The sequence below is a fragment of the Staurois parvus genome, unplaced genomic scaffold (genome assembly GCF_062004578.1).
Source record: "Staurois parvus isolate SC_StPar_1 unplaced genomic scaffold, SC_StPar_1.0 ptg000332l, whole genome shotgun sequence".
Classification (NCBI taxonomy): Eukaryota; Metazoa; Chordata; class Amphibia; order Anura; family Ranidae; genus Staurois; species Staurois parvus.
In genome coordinates, this window is record NW_028318128.1 from 1,970,123 (window position 1) to 1,988,053 (window position 17,931).

Below are 17,931 nucleotides of genomic sequence, written 5' to 3' on the forward strand. Positions count from 1 at the left end.
CTAGAGGGCATTACATATACATTTATAAATTGAATCTTTAATTATTAAAAAACAGTCCTTAAACTCCAGTCAAGTGATTTTCTTAGGCTGAGATGATATCAGCAGTTTCTTGCAGGCAGGATAAAGCTTTACCTCCTCTCTCTCTCAGTGATCAGACTGCTACAGTGTAATTTTGTGGCAAATTACATGGTGAGAGGCTGCATCAGGGATTGATTTGTATCAGGCCTTTATGAACACAACCAAGAATTGCACAGGCATAGGAATGTGCATAGTTGAGTACAGAGGAAAAATAGCTTTAGACTCATAGGGTTATCTCATTGGTATTACTATCTTAAAGTACTGATACTGCTATAAATAATATGGCTCCTGGACAGGCAGCTTCTACACCCCAGATGATGTCCATAGTTTCCTTGGCTTGTAGTATAATGTAACAAAAAGTGAAATTGAAGTTCCACACCACTGTTAAAAGGTCTAGATACAACTTTATTTCAATTAAAGTTAGGGGGACAATCCAAAGAGTATCAAACATTTTTCAGGGGTTCAAAAATGCCCCCAAGAAATGAATTGGATTTTTAATGTTATCTCTTGCAGTGTGATTGCAAGTACAGGTCTTGTCAGCAGCTGGTTTTGGCCTGTCATGGTCCATTTTACTTCTAGTCTGTTCACATTGTTATTAATCATGTCCTGATGAAGGAGACGTTCTTAGACCCACAGAATGTGTTGGCTACTTTTTGGATTATCCCCATGACTTTTGTAGGAATAAAGTTGTATCTGGGCCTCTTAGTGGTGTGGCACTTCAATTTCCATGGGGCTTTACTTAACTGTTTCATCTCTGAGCCAGCAAGTCCAGGTAGGAGATACTGACCCTGGGTGATGCTAGACCAAAAATGGGCAGATTAGGGCATTTTAAGGCAGGCAAATTGGGATCATGTATTTAGTAGAATAACATATCTGTAACCTTAGGACCACTTTCTTTGCACTGTTCCATTTGTACTACTTCATTGATTATGCTGATTTCTTCAGTTGGTTGAGTTAGCGTTCCAAGTCAAGGTTGAGTGCTGGCTGGCCAAACACGGTGCTAAATAATATTTCTCAGTACCGTGGAGACTAAGTCTTAGTGACATTTCCATGAATTACACAGATCTCTATAAAATAATAATAACACTTTTATTACTCTGTTTGTTCATTAAAATGCATATAAATGTTTGAAGTGATTCCCTATACTCACAAATGAAATTTCTGCAGTAATCTGGGTTTCATTAATTATATGTTATGAGTGTGTATTACATTACTCCTGGGACAGTGCAGATCATTAAGCTTTTCACATCATTTAACCTTCAGCTTAATGTGCTAATACTGTAGTTTCACAGGCACATCTGTCAGTGGATGACTCATAATGTGGGCTACACACCATATTGTACAGTGCTATGGTATTTTCACTGTATCTGTAGCAAACATTGCAAAGAAGCAAGAGCAATAGGCACACTGGATCCAATTTGGTAGAAAGACCACCAGGACTACAGCTTAAAGTGAACCTGTTCCAGGGCAAAATTATAGGTTTGTGTTACTGCTGGCCCCCACAGCTGCTTATACCTACCTTCCTCACTTCTTCTTTTATCATTGGGAGCAAAAAGAAGATCTGTGCATCTTTCAAGTCTCTGATATGAAGGGAGAACTTTGATGTAAAGGGCGGGGGGGGGGGGGGTGGGCTCTGCTATTCATCCCAAAATTTTCCACCTGGCCCTGATGAGGGTCAGAAGAGTGCTGACTGGGCCACCCACAGACTGAATTTTGACTAGTTCATCAAGCAGCCAAAATTTGCTTTGTGTATGGCCAGCTTTGGCCTGTATATTATTAAGAAAGAATTACTATGTTCAAAACAGCTGATGGGGCAGATTATGATGTTATCACTATGTTTACATGTTTGGGGTATGAAAAGGTTCATTTTAGGCAGGGAATGGTCAGTGGTGGAAGTCTGCCTCTTGTTTTGCTATGAGAATGAATTTCTCTGCTTTTTCCTATAATTATATATTATATTCATTATGTGAATAATACATTTCTTTGTGAAGTGTGCAATCACTGGGACCATCCATAAGTATTAGAACAGTGCCACAGTACCCTGGGGTGTTGTTTGCATTTCCTTGGGGTGTTGAGATTGCAGGACCCAGTTTTCCCTGGATCGGCATCATGAGTTGCCATAATACGAATGAGCCAGCCACCAGCACCATAAAGACCACTGTGCTCTAGGGCAAGGCCCAGCAGCACCATTTGTTGCCACGGTTATGGCTCCAGGCTCATACACATTATAGCAACATAGGACTCTGTTACCGCATGAAGGGCTATCCCCAGCATGTAGGAGAAGACGGAAGATCTGCTTGCTCTTTCTCCCTCCCTATGCCATGTTGCTAGAGCCAAACATAGGGCTCTAATGTGAAGAGGGAACTGTGTGACTGGGGGGGCTCTGTGATGGGGGGGACTATATGAATGGGGTGTTGTGTAATTGGGAGGCTAATTGACTGGGTGACTGTGTGATTGTTGACTCTGTGTTGGAGGGACTGTCTGATTGGGGGGGGGTTCTGATGTTAAGACTCCCTGGTGTTGGGGGGCCTCCGATGTGAAGGAGTGAATATGACATGAAGGGGGAATCTGATGTGATGGGCGGACCTCTGACATGATGAGAGACCTCTGGTGTGATGGGTAAACTCTGCTGTAAAGGGAGTGGGGGTGCTGAGTAATGGGGGACCTCTGACATCATGAGGGATCTCAGGTGTGGGGCCCTCTGATGTGAAGGGGGAACTCTGATCGATGAGAGGAACTCTGATGCGATGGTGGAACGTGTTATGTAAAGGAGGGGGGAGGGGGGCGGATTGCGCATTTTTCCAGGCTTCCATTCAGATTTCTCATTGATAAGTAACATTTATGCTTTGGTACATTAAGAGTTTGCATACTTTTAAAGTGTGCCATGACTGAAAAATGGTTGAGAAACACTGCAATAGAGTTTTGTCAGACATGCAGTTTTTATTTCATCCAGCAGCTAACATGTATGTTCTGCTTTAAAATCTATTTTTCTTTGCTCATGAAGAAGGACCTATATAAATTTACAGCTCATACATCTGTGCAAACGCACGCTGGTTATTATGGGAGATACTCACACAAAGAATGGTTGGGTATTACTGGAAACAGAACAAGGACAATGACCCCTGGGAAACCCAGCTTTGCCACTGATTCCAGATTACATTCCACTGAGGAACCCTATTTAAGAATGTCCTTCTGAAGATTGAATTACACTAACAAATTGTTATGTTTTATCATGCACAAATACCTATGATAGTTATTGCCAATGATCTGTTATATAGATTTGGTTCACATTATGGACCTGGGCCCAGGCAGTTACTCTTTATCCACTCCAGAGTTTAAAATCATTGTTTTACTTCTGTTTTTGTGTCCAGTAGACAGTTCAGCCTTATTAATGTTCCCTGTGTTCTAGAACCAGCAAACAAAGGATTATGTATATCTTTCGCTCCCACAGACGACTGACCGCAGAGGAAGCCAGACGATGGGCTCGGTCGTTTGATCTACTCCTGTCTCATAAATGTGAGTATACCAAAATACATAAATATAACTGGAATTTGTTCAAGACTTTGCTGCATAACATTATAGAATGAGAGTTCCAACCAAGCATGGACCTTTCCTATACATTCTTACAAGGGGATCACATGGCTTTGTTAATATATCCATGTCTGTGACATTTGTTTTTTTTTTTCCCACCCAAGTCATGCCACACAACATCAGGTTATGATATGGCTTTGTTTATATACAAAGCCGTATTGAACAGAAAACTTTTCTTTCTAACGTATTTCGGTTAGCGGTGATACATGGCAAAATGAGAGGCCAATTGAAATGAACTTTTAACAAAGATAAATCGGTATTTGAACTGTGAAATCAAGTTTTGGGGAAATCAGTGTCCTATTCCTATATATGACTTTCGGCTCTTACCTGGAGAAGGGATGGCAGGGGGTACATCAGATTTAATCATACAGTAAATGGCTGGTTCAGGTGGAGATTACCTTCTCTTTGTCCATATCAATCTTCTATTTAACCTTTCCAGCTTCACCACTTCATCAGCCACCTCAACCCCAACCGTCCACCACAGTCACCTCACCCAACATCCCCCCCCACACACACACAGCACATTTCTTCCTGACCTTCCTGACAGTCACATCTTAGCCTTCATGACCAACTCAACACTCCAACATTACAGACAGCTCTCCTACTCCACCAGAGTCCCCTCTACCACCTCTGTTCCTCGCCATATGCACACTGCCTACACTGTAATGATCAGCTCCACTCAACAACTTTACCCATTCAGGAAAGCATTGCTTGTCTTTTCACTAAATTTAATAGGATGACCTAATCTGGAAATTGCTGTGTATTGTAATTTATATGACTGACATATTAGCTGTATATCATAATGAATCTGGCTCATAGCTATATGATTTATTAGGTAGCAGGGGTAGTTATATCTTACTACTGACATAAATCTGTCTGATGTTATATCATCTGTGTTTTGTATCTAATATTCCTAATGTCTTTGGCTGACATTCTAACTGTACCTAAAACAAACAGTAGCTGAGGTTATAGCTGTGAATTGTAATAAAGTGTCTAATGTTATATCTGTAGTGAATATGGCTGACATTCTAGCTCAGCCTTTCTCAGTCTTTTCAGCACAAAGGAACCCTTGAAATGACTTTCTGATCTCAGAGAACAATCCCTAAAAATGACTATATCTACAACTCAAGATACATTAGTGTGATGATCAGTGGGAATAATGCTTCTTATACTTGTGGTAATTAGGAAGAATTACCCCCTTACAGATAGCTAAAACAATCAGTGGTGTTAGTGGAAACTTATCTGAGAGGCAGAGATTGCTCATTGCTCAAGGAACCCCTAGCAACCTTTGGAGCAGTTGGCTTTCAGCCGTCTAGTAAGAGCGTTTCATTGAAATATGCATATGTGGTACAGTATGTTGATCTGTTGACAGTTCTCAAATTGTTCTTTAAAATCAAGGTTTAGATGCATATTGCACCTTAAGGAATATATAGGGGGCACAATAGGTATTGAATAGGAGGGTATAAGATAGATTTCGGGGTATAGTGGGTGAATGTGTACAACGGTAGTGAGAGGGAGAAGGAAGAGAGAGAGAAAAAAAGGGAGGCGGCAGGGGTAGGGATGTCGAGAGGAAGGTAGAAAAAGGGCGACTGGAAGCTAGTAATTGCAGGAGGAAACAGTAGTTACTTGCTGTATGTCAAAGGTGCAAGCTCGGCAAAGCTCCAGTATGGTGGGCCCTTACATAGGATCCTGTTTAGGTTACTTGGGTGGGAGTGTGGCTCTCTAGCAATACACACCAAACTGAGTATGTGCAGCTTGCCCCAAGGCTCTGTTCTATCAGCAGATGGATTGGGGACAGTAGAAGGGGAGGATCAGAGAAGTCAGGATCAAACAGCATTTTTATACAATGTGGAAGATTAACCCCTTAGGTTCTATGGTGAGTATAACAAGCATGCTTTACTGCATATACAGACTGATTTTACTGTTGTGGGTTTAGTAACACTTTAAATATGTATGTTGCATACCTGTGGGATCCGTGTGGAAGCAGGAATTCACTTTAGTAGGCACCACTACTCCAGTGATTTCTGCAAGCTTCCTGGTCCCATGCCAAATGGCTGCCATGCTTCCTTGTGAACACAGAAGGTCATTTGCTTGGCACAAATGCCATTCAGGGAACGCTTTGCATTTCCTCAATTAATGCAAACATTCTCTGATTGGACAATGTGGAGAGGTGGGCAGATTATGTCACAATGTCCTAATTGTCCAATCAAAGAAAGCTTTGCACTCTTCGAGAAAATGCAAAGTGTTTTTGAAACAGTGACCATGCTGAGCAGGTAACCTCCTGTGTTTGGTAAGCAGCAGAACAGCTGCTTGGCAAAAGACCTGGAAGCTAAAGGCAATCAATGTAGTGGTGCTTACTGCAGTGATTTTTTGCTTCCACTGGGATCCCACAGGTATGGCACATACATACTTACAGTGGTCCAAACTGGACAAGCTATATAAAAATTGGCAAACCTAAGCATGAGTTTTAATGATTTTAGGGCCTGCACATTTCTGTTTAGTGAAATAAAGTAGTGTGAAGTATGACCAGAGTTTTATTACCCTAGATGGCCGCTCTGCATTCCGTGCCTTTCTGCAGTCAGAATTCAGTGAGGAGAATTTGGAGTTCTGGATGGCCTGTGAAGAATACAGGAAAACCCGCTCCATGAACAAACTGCCAGCAAAGGCTCGTCGTATCTTCCAAGAATTCATTGACGTTCAGGCTCCCAGAGAAGTAAGCTGAAGTAATCTTCACTATTCACTAATGACACAATAAATCTGTGATTTCAAGGATCTAATTACTGAAGGATAAAGTCCACTGCTGTACATAGTAATTAAAAGTATTCTATACAGAAAAAAGGACCAGCTGCTACTGGGATGCCTAGTATGAATATACCCCACCAAATTCAGAGGTCCTTGGCCAGGAGGACTGCCATCTCTGCCCAAAAGCTATGTATTCGGGAAATGATCAGCTCTGATTGAGTACTTTAGGTCAATGTTTCTCAGCTTATGGATGTAGTACTTTATTAAAATTAATGTTTATCAAGTACGCCAAGTAAGGATCTTAACATGAGAACACTTATTACCTATACGGCATATTTGTCCTTATAGCCCTGAGTTAAAAGAAAAAATATATGCAGTCAGGTAGGCATTGTGCTAACCTCCATTTAGTCTTACCTCCACTTTCCTGTTCTAACAGTTGTGTAAGGTGTCTAAATATAGCTATTAGATGCAGTTACTGATGTGGGTGCCCAAACATAATAGCCGGCAAGGGAAATTCCTCCATCCACGTGGATAGAGGAATCAATTGCTTTCTCATTGTATGGCTTGATTTAGGGATAAACTAGATCGGTAGAGACTTCAGAAACTGAAAATGTAACTTAACATGTCTTGAGAAAGAAGGAAAAGGGGAGACATGTCTGAAACCTGTAAATGCAATTCAGGGGGGTGGTATTTTCAGTACAAAGCTAAGATCAAGAACAAGGGGACATGACCTCTAACTAGCAAAACAAACCTTAGAAAGTATTATTTTACAGAAAGAGTAGTTAATACTGGAACAGATTTTCAGTAGAGTAAGTAAATCAGTCAACTGCTAAAACCAATTCATTGAAGCGCAATAGGAAAATTGACTCTTAAATTGGTGGTCAGTTGGAAGAATGCCTGGTCTGATTACCACCCTTGTAGACAGCTTAAACTATCCCAGATGTCATGCTGCTGGCTCTGCAAGTGGCACTAGCCCTGGAACTATGCAGGCACCATAAAATGGGAGGTCAGTTAGCCACAGCTTAAGGAACCCCTAGCAGCCTTTGGAGGAACCCTAGGGATCCACAGTACCCTGGCTGAGAATGGCTGCTTTGGATAATAGTTACAATAAAGGGGGCATACACTAAGAAGAGTTCAATCAGTTCTTTAAAGTGGTTGTAAAGGCTCAAGGTTTTTGCCTTCATGCATGGGTAAAAAACCTGTGTGCAGCAGCCCACCCCAGCTCCCCCTAATACTTAACTGAGCCCTATCCAGATCCAATAATGTACACAAGAGCCTCGGCTCTCCGGGCACTCTCCCTCCTCATTGGCTCAATCAGTGAGCCAATGAGGAGAGGGAGAGGGGGTAGAACAGGGCCAAACCACGACTCTGTGTGAAAGGATACGCAGAGCAGTGGCTCAGGAGCGAGTATGCTTGGGTGCCCCCATAGCAAGCTGCTTGCTCTGGGGGCACTTGGCAGGAGGGAGGGGTCTGGAGCGCTGAAAGGAAAACCCGAGAAGAGGAGGATCAGGGCTGCTCTGTGCAAAACCACTGCACAGAGCAGGTAAGTATAATATGTTTGTTATATATTTTTTAAATAATTGCCTTTAATATCACTGTAAGAAATTTGACCAATGTGTGTCTCTGTTGGCAATATTCAACATCCTGTGATTAAAAAATTGATGGAGCAAGATAGAAAACTGTCGGCTCAAGCGCATTCTGTTTACCAATCAGATGCAAGCAATGTTTAGCTATTTGGATTGACCATCTTTCAGAATACAATAGTTGCAGTGGAAGATTCATCCATTTGTGCTGTTTATACTACTAGTTTTCCATGAGAGTGTTTCCAACAGCTCTGCCGACCTCTAATTTCTTCAGGGAAATACATTTCAAAATCACGACAGCATGAAAAGCCACAGGAAGCAAGAAGAAATCTCTTCAAAGTGAATAGAAATCACATCTTAGAAAGTTGTGACCGGAACAAATAGGCCCTTTTTTTTTAGACGATTTCTCCTTAACTTCTATTTCTTTGACAGCTGTGAAATTTGCATATCTTACCACTTTCACCCAGGAAAATGGAAAGGGCTGCCCCAGCGGTGACACAGATAACAGTAAAAACCTGAAAGGGATTCTATCCCTTCCCTACTTTATCCAAAGCTTTTGACTACACATACATTTTAATAAAAAACTCACCCAGTGATTTTCCACAGGTAACTAAATTCAGATGTGTCATATCATTTTATTTTCTGGTAACAGTAAGCCCTGGGTCACACCAGTGCGGCTTCAAAAGTGCACTACTTCATCAAGATTTCAAAGCCGCAGATCAGCGAGCTTTCTACCTCCCGATTTCACTAAGGCTTCAACAGAAGTCAGTGCAAGTCGTAATAAAACTGGAAAATAGTAGTGAAGGAACCTTTTCAAAGTCACTGCAACATGAGTCATGGCAATTTGAACGACTCCATTGCCAGCAATTGGGTGCGACTTGTCATGCAATTTGGAACTGTCAAGTCGCATGACAAATCGCACAGGTGTAAACCAGGGCTAAGTCATTGTAGAACAAAAGGTTATATGGGAAACGCAGACTGATTACATAAGATTATCCTAACACTATCTTACAACTAAAGCTGGCCACAGACAACTTGAATTTATGCAGATTCCTAGTGAAATTCCCTGTCAGCACCACTTGACTTGACAAAAGTCAATTTAAAAATCCACTGAGTCGGGCGTAAATTATCAGCCTGGTGTTGCTGCTAGTTAGCAGTAGAGATTCTCCCATTCAAGCTATTTAGTATACATGAAGAAATCGATTGATTTTCTCTCATTCAGCCCATGTATGGCTAGCCTAAAACAAAAAAAAAGAACTTGAGCTTGGTTCCACCCCCCTTCACCTCCTGAGTTTCTGTTGGTCCTTTAATGTGATAGGCAGCTTCACTGACCAGTAGGGAGACTTCGGAAGCAGATGGGGATGGCTTGAGCTTTAATTGAGAAGTAAAAGGTCAAGATTTGCCTGTTATTTTCACAGCCTTTATCTTTGGATCTACAGATATTGTTAATAAGTGGATACCTTTAATCTCTGCTTACCCACATGGAAGAAAAATATATTTGAAAAATATTTTAGAAATATTCTTCCCAAATATATTTACATATATTTGAAATGCTACAATTTTTTTTTTTAAATATAGTTTTTAAATATATTCTTCAGAATTTTTTTAACAAATAAAAAAGTAATTTTAACATATATTTTTACATATATTTGTAAATGCATTCCAAAAATGTAGATTTGTATCTTTAGAGACCTACAGTATATTTTAAATTTATTTAAATTTATTTTTTTAAATATTTTTTATATATTTTGTAATAAAAACGCATTTCAACATGCAGTATATATATATATATTATTGAAATATATTGACTATGGCCAAAATTGTAGAATTTCAAACATATGTCAATATGTTATGACAGTACTCAAATATATTTTTAATATATATTTGAGTACTGTCCGTGATACTTTTTTTATTTGCACTAACATACAATTTTGAGGACAAGCTTTCGGGGTATGTCCCCTTCTTCAAGGTCTAAGCAGTACTATTACATTATTATTTTCTGTCGCAAATGCACTAATACGGCTACAATCACCTCAAGTAATATATATTTCAAATATATTTTTCTTCCATATGGGTACGTACAGTATTTTTCATTATGTTTAGTTTGAATTGCTCATGTTAAAGCAGGTTTACTGCTGTACTGAGAGTGATTTGCAAGCTAAAAATGCTAGTCGCCCCTATCTTTAGTCTTTGTAAGTTATTGACACTACTGATCTGCATATTTGTTCTGAATCGGTGACTGAGAAAGTATTGTTCATGTAATCAGTGTGATAGCCAGGCAGCTTGCATTTTCAGAAGCAGGAGTTGTCAGTAACAATGAAAGCCTATTTTCCTCAATACAGGTTTGCTATCTACATGTTACACTTCACGTCTTTCCACTTTCCACTCTCGACTCATCAGATATCAGTTAGATTGTGACTGTACCTTTGCGTTATATTAATTTGTCTTAATCTGTCTTTCCTATTTGCACAAAACTCCCCCAGACAAATATAGAATTAAATAGAGACTACGCAGGCTGATAAAAATAATTCCTGAGCAACATTTTCCTCCCGTAAGGTCAGCAGATGCCTTTATTTCAGCTATACCACTAGTGGGGATTCAGGCAAACTATAGTTCATTCTAATGAATTCACATGAATCATAAATCATACGCTTTCAACTCACTTCCTTAATTTATAGACGTTGAAAGTTTTATACTGGCCTGGGAATTATTCTTCCAACTGAGAGATTAACCACCAGAAAACTGAGCTGAGGTTTTGATGCTGGAGGAAAAATACCATCTGAATATGTATTAGTGGATTAGTTCAGCTACTTGATCTGCTGAATCAATATGCATCACTTACTTTGCTATTCATACTGATGCTCTAATTTTCTGAACAAGCATAGTAAAATATAAATAAGTAATGCAAAGCTGATTAGAGATTCCGCTACAGTTGAGCCACACAGAATAAGAAAGAAAAATGGCTTAATCTGTGCCCACAAAATGCAGGCAGGTGGTAAATGAGTAGTTACCAGTATTGCCTGCAGTCTTCCTGTACTTGCCATTACTAACTTACTATACCTTAGTAGAGGAGCAAGGCTTTGCTTCCTTGTGTCAGAGCAGACCCCCTGATGACTGGTGATTTGGTGACTAGTGGGGTAATATTTAAAAAGCAGTAGCATATTAGAGTAAGCACAGATCCACAGAAAACAATAAAGTAGAAACGGGGAGATTTTTGCATTGAAAGCCTTCAGGTACAGCTTCCACTCCAGTAAGGAAAAAGGTAACCTGCATAGTACATAGTTACATAGTTAATCTAGTTGAAAAAAAGACACAGGTACATCCAGTTTAACCAGTAGTGACACCACCAAATCTCAATGTAAATCTTGTGAGACTAAGGCCCTGATTCACTAAGATGTGAGTGTAATAGCAGAGACTGACCATTCAGGCAGACTCCGGTCAATCAATCAGTCGTCTGACCAGCGTCTAGCAAGCTCATTGACGAGCGTCTATTGACTACTTTGCTATCACTGGCACATTTTTAGGTGCAATACCGGATATGTTCGCTAGAGGGCGCACAAGCGCGGGCTTTATTGACATTGGCGTTCTTATGATGGCAAAATAATTCTTAGAATGTAATAAATAGTATACCTGTATTAGAATTTTCTATTTTCTTCTATTTCTTTTCTTGCTGTGTCTCCAAAATGATCAGGAAACTAATGCATTTACTAATGAATGTCATACATTCTGTACTCAAATGTTAAACATTTTCACACTTATATCTCAAATAATTTATATACTTCTAATTTCCCGATATAATTATATATCTTCATTCTCTTTAATCACGTAACTATTCTATGGTAAAGACAAGTGCAGCGCTATAAATGCATGTGATCAATAATGAACGCATGTAAAAACCAAAAAGTGCAAAGAATTGCAACAATGATGTAATATTGTAAATGGTGCTAAAATAAGTTCATAGAATCATTCCTGAATAATGGAATGTCCTTCGTGTGAGAGTACCAACTCAGAGAGTGCCTATGAATGGCACGTGTGGTCTCTCCGTGACGGACAGTAGTGCATGAACTCGTGAAAGGTAAACCACCCTTGGTCTACACTCACCAGAACAAAAGTATTAATGTGCATGGGTTATACACATCACACATCTGGGGGTGCAGCGGTATGCTGGCAGTTATGGGTTAGTCATCCAGCTCCATCCATCCATCCATCCATCCATCCATCAGGGTGGGTGCCCAAATGGTCCTGGGGAGGAATTAGCTCAGCCACAGGAGCCAGAAAGGTGCTTAATAGTGTAGTGCACTGTCACAGGGGTGGATGACCTTTCATGAGTTCATGCACTACTGTTCGTGGTTATATTTATCTTGTGTAATACCACTTTACTAGTCTATATCATTTGACCAGCGCTCGCTCTATCATTTTCAAACAATGGAACTATTCTACATTATAGCTCAAACTGTGTCTCCCACAGTGGTTTAGTGGTTAGAGCTCAGAACTTACAGCACTTGGGTCATGGGTTCTAATCCCAGTCATGGCTACATCCTAAAAAATGGAGATCAATTTTCTGGGTTGTGTCAGTGCCAGGAATATTGATTAAACAATTATGATTTTGCCTAATGACTAGAAAGTGGATGAATGTACTCTTCTGCCAATTAGGTCATGTGCAAGTTTCATGCCGTGTATATTTCATTGTAACATTTTTCTCTTTTAAATCTGTCTCCTTATACAACTTGACCCCCTCCCCCACCCCGTCATCACCTGTCCCATATGCAAATCTATGGATCACCGCCCCACTCTTTAACTATCTATTTACTGATCAAGTGAATGTGTCACATTTTCTATCAGCTACAGCTCAGATCTCACATTATTATACAATTGCTGATTGTATCTCACCACTAGTCTGATTGAATTCACAATTCCTGGTCAGTCCCGTTCCCTGACCTCTAATAACCTTTAGGGCCAGTTCACACTACATGTGTTTCAGTTGCTTTTTCGGCATCACAAACGCACAGAAAGAAGGTTATGTGGTTGTCAATGTCATAGTTCACATCAGCGCTTGCATTTTCAGTGCATTGCAGGTGCTGTAAACAAAGTTGACCACGCTGCATTGTTTCTGCACAGAACTGTACTGGAACACATTGAAACGTCCTTGAATGTACTAAAACGCACATGTCCCTAACTACATTGAATACAAAGAAAATAGAAAAAAATAAGTGGAAGGGATATAAAAATGCAATGTAAACATGTCCAAAACGCATTCAAAATGTACTGGAACACACTAAACATGCATGCCAAAAGGGCATGAAAAAAACCCATCAGGAACACATCTAGACTGTTTCTATAGTGTGAACCAGCCCTTAGGACTTGTTCACACCATTGGTGGTGCAGAAACGCATGCAAGAACACACATTTTCCAGCACAGCAAAGAAATGCAATGCCCTATGTAGATGTGCGCAGGTACCATGATGAAAACGTTGTTGCACCTACACACGTCTATTAAAAACAGCCCCATTCACAGCCACAAATACGCATGGCACCACACTACTGTGCGGTTAGGTGCGACACACTTGGAAAATAACATAAAAATAAGCCAACATGGCTAAAACATATCTTGAAAATATGGGGACTCTGATATCCGGCGACAGTCCGTTCACGAACGAGAAGCAATTCTGCACCCCTAAAACCAACATAGAGGAAAGGGATGGTCAAATTGCTGTGCTGCTTCCAAACCACCTCTGGCATGCCAGGGTCATTATGCAGGTCCTCGATGCCAGTTCTTGCCTGCGGCCACAAAATATCCACTGGCCACGAGTGAAGGTGAGTGGAGGACGTGAAGGTGGATTTCTACCAGCTTCAACCGCAAGCAGTACCACTCCTGAAAAATGAGAGCAAATAATCATTGACACGTCATCATGACAGTCAATTCTCAGTGCAGGCTATCTAGAGTGTCTTTCCTTTTTAACCATTTCAAGAGTTCAAGGAAACATTCTTGGAGCATCTACTGTGTTTGGAAAGGCCAAAGGTCCCCCCCTCCCCCAGGCACACTAATGTTTATGCAGGCCATAGACGGGGAGAAAAACGGCCGATTTTTCTTTTAAAAAATGAAAAATTGGTTGTTCAAGCGGCCGACGTTACCAGCAATGGTAAAAAAAAAAATCGGCCGATTTTCATCCCGTCTACAGCCGGCAAAAAGTGTCTCTGCAGAGAGCTCCGCTATTTCTTTGACAGTTCCTTGACATTTACAGCGGTTGCAACAATGTATCTATTTGTATCCATTTAGGATACAGATGTTTTTATTCGGAAACAAATAGATACAATGTTGCAACCGCTGTAAATGTCAAGGAACTGTCAAAGAAATAGCGGAGCTCTCTGCAGGGACACTTTTTGCCATACTGGAATTCCTCTCATTTTTCATCCTTCTTCTTCTTCTTCTTCTTCTTCATCATCATCCTCTTCTTCTTTTTCATCATCATCCTCTTCTTCTTCTTCATCATCATCCTCTTCTTCTTCATCTTCTTCATCATCATCATCATCCTCTTCATCATCATCCTCTTCTTCATCATCATCATCCTCTTCTTCTTCATCATCATCCTCTTCTTCTTCATCATCATCATCATCATCATCCTCTTCTTCTTCATCATCTTCATCCTCTTCTTCTTCTTCATCATCATCATCCTCTTCTTCTTCTTCATCATCATCATCCTCTTCTTCTTCATCATCATCATCCTCTTCTTCATCCTCATCCTCTTCTTCATCCTCATCCTCTTCTTCATCCTCTTCTTCTTTTTCTTCTTTTTGTCTTCCTCTTGCAGGTCACTGCTCATGTGCAGATTTTTTATCAGTAAAAAATCGGCCAATTTGCCCATCATTGCCGCGAAAATCGGCCGATCGGCAAATTCGGCCGTTTTTTTTTTCCAACTTTACCGAAAAAAAAAATCTGCCAAAATACCGAAAAACGGCCGAACAAATAGCCCACTAACGATCCGAAAATCGGCCGATTTTATTTTCGGCCGAAAAATCGGCCAATTTTCGACCCATCTATGGCCTGCATAAGATATGGTGTGGCCCTAGGGTCAATGTGTGTTTAGAATACTTCCAAAATGCACATACAAAAACACTACATCCAAATGCATGTTGCATTTCTATAGCATGTTAAACAGAAGAAAAACGCACTTACATAATGTTAACATGCGCAAGTAAAAGTAGACAAAATCCACATCCTTTTATTCTGGCTTCACATACATGCATTGTGGTCTAACACCGCACTCCTGGGCAAATCACATGCAATTTGTGTGCGTTGCAATTAGAGACAAACATTTTGCACACCTCAAATTGCACCGCATCCGGGCCAAAAATGTGCAGGACCCTTTTTCAGGGTATGCACATGTATTGTACTGTCCAAGGCATTGCACACTAACGCATTGCACACTAAAAATGTCAAATGCGTTAGTGTGTACAGTGCATGAGTGTAAAATGCTTTAGTGTGTACAGTGCATGAGTGTAAAATGCTTTAGTGTGTACAGTGCATGAGTGTAAAATGCTTTAGTGCACACTGCAGTGTACAACGCATTGCACACTGTAATACACTGTAATACCGTGTACACCCACACATTGTAGACTGTAATGCACTGTACACTGTCATGCAGGATGGAGCTACGCATTGCACACTGTGATACGCTGTCCACTGTCATGCAGAATCCAGCAACGCATTGCACACTGTAATACCATGTACACCAACACATTGTAGAATGTAATGCATTATACGCAGTATACATGTCCAGATATTCAAAGATTAGCCATGAAGGCCTAGCTGGTTACCTATTGGGCGACCGCAGATAGCCGAATAACGCTACACTGCATCCAGGCAGCTCTGGGAGGGTGTCATATGACATCCTGGCAGAACGCGCTCTCCGTGATTGCTGTGTCCTAAGGACACAGCTGATCACGTGATGTGGTAAAGGCCAATCACAGCGGCTTTTTACCATGTGATCAGCCATGTCCAATGACACGCTGATCACTGGGAAATGCATTTGCCGGGTCTTGGCTGCATCACGCTATCAGAATGTGTGGAAAGTACTGCCGAGAACCAGCAGTTATCAAAGCAGGGGTCGGCCCCGATGATCAGTGCCACCCAACAGTTCCGCCCACCTGTGGCCAGCAGTGCCACCCACCAGTGCTGCCTCATCAACGCACATCAGTGTTGCTAAATTACCAGTTTACCAAATGTTATAATATAAACAGACTTTTATTCATTATGAGCTATTTTGTGGTTTATCGAGCAAAAAGTAAAACACACAGCAGCAAGTCAATACCACCCAAAGAAAGCTCTATTTGTCTGAAAAAACTGATATAAATTTAAGATGGGTACAATGTGGCATGACCGCACAATTGTCATTCAAAGGGTAACAGTGCAGAAAGATGAAAATTGGCCAGGACAGGAAGGGGGTAGGAGTACCCAGTAGGCAAGTGGTTAATATCATTGACCCATCAATACCCAGGAGCTAATGTACAGATAAGTAGCATGTGCACCAAGTGAGATTCTGCTAGGCCCCACCCACAAAATTGCAATTACCTGTCCCTCACATGTTATTAACATATTTGCAATGGCCACAGTTACTGTACATATAAGGATCATCTCCACAGTTGAGAACTGTGCTCTCGCCCTGTCCAAATGCCAATAAGGTTATCAAAATTTTCAACCAACACAAAACCTCCAACCACTTCTGATCCACTTACACTCCCCACAACCACTTCCGGGTGCGCGCGCACGTGATGACGGACTTCCAGGATAGCCGTTCATGCGCCATGCGGACACCTGTTTGGTGCTTATTTGTTTGCAATCGCGCATTTTTATGTGCGGCTATGATAGCTTTCGCAAATCTATGTTTCTTATTGATTTATTTTTTTTAACCTTGGCTAATATTTGTTGCCAAAGGCCAAAACTCAACAAAGTGTGGACTATTTTATTACTGTAAATCAAATTGTAGAAAACCTGTAGCTGGCTGCACAGTGAATGTGACATTCATTAGTACATAACAATATTGTGGTGCAAGTGGGTTTTTTTTTTTTTGGTTTTGAAAAAGCCAGTTTGCACCCACTTGCATATTCACGCTCTTACAAACTACATTTGAGCAGATTATATAAGTATACAAAGTAACTATTAAGGTTGTTCATATATTGAACATAAAATAAACACAAAAACATCGGTCAAATATTTATTGATCAAATATATCGTCATTTATTTGGTCAGCAGGAACAAGTAGGTACAGTCAATATCTTGGTGAGTCACAAAAATAGGATTGATGTGGCAAAAATAAAACACTCCTGCTCATAAGAGCTTACAATCTAAAGATACTTCTAGTGAACTGTGTGTGCTCAGGTTATAGCAGCAAACAAAGGGGAAGATGAATCAAGTAACATTTTCATGCACATAGGATTTACTTACACAATCACTTAGTATGAAGGTCCATTCACAAAAAAAAGTCTTCAGATCAAAATATCAAGAAAACAAAGCATGTGAAAAAAACCCCTCCCACCTCTACAAATCCCATACACATACATTTGTCAGCAGGTTTGTCAGAAAAATGCATTGGAGTCTAAATAAGCAAGCAAAATTAAAACAAGAGCAGATTTTAAACAAAACGATTGACATGTGTGAGGCTTTCAATGCAAAGAGAAAAAACACAATCATTGTGCAATAACACACAAACACTTTACAAGGCCAAAAATATGCAAACATTTCCAGCCCACTTCCAAACACAGCCTGAGTGGTGTCTGGGGCAATTCAGCACAAAATCTCTTCCTCCCCCAAACCACTACAAGCAAGGACTTAGTCACAAACCACCCGGCCTAGTAACAGGCCAAATCACTCCCTACTGCACATCTTTATATAAGCTAGGTTGTATTTGGAGCGCCAAACAAGGCCCCACACCCAATGAAG

General features: G+C 40.5%; 1 protein-coding gene across 2 annotated transcripts in view; it reads left to right on the plus strand.

Moving 5' to 3' along the window:
* Nucleotides 1-17,931, plus strand: part of RGS8 (regulator of G protein signaling 8) — an 81,127-nt gene that overhangs the window by 44,776 nt on the left and 18,420 nt on the right. For both annotated transcript variants that reach the window (XM_089683992.1, XM_089683993.1), the window contains exons 3-4: nucleotides 3,530-3,594; nucleotides 6,216-6,382. In XM_089683992.1, the coding sequence (XP_089540118.1) occupies nucleotides 3,530-3,594; nucleotides 6,216-6,382 (232 nt within the window). The remainder of the gene's footprint in view (nucleotides 1-3,529; nucleotides 3,595-6,215; nucleotides 6,383-17,931) is intronic.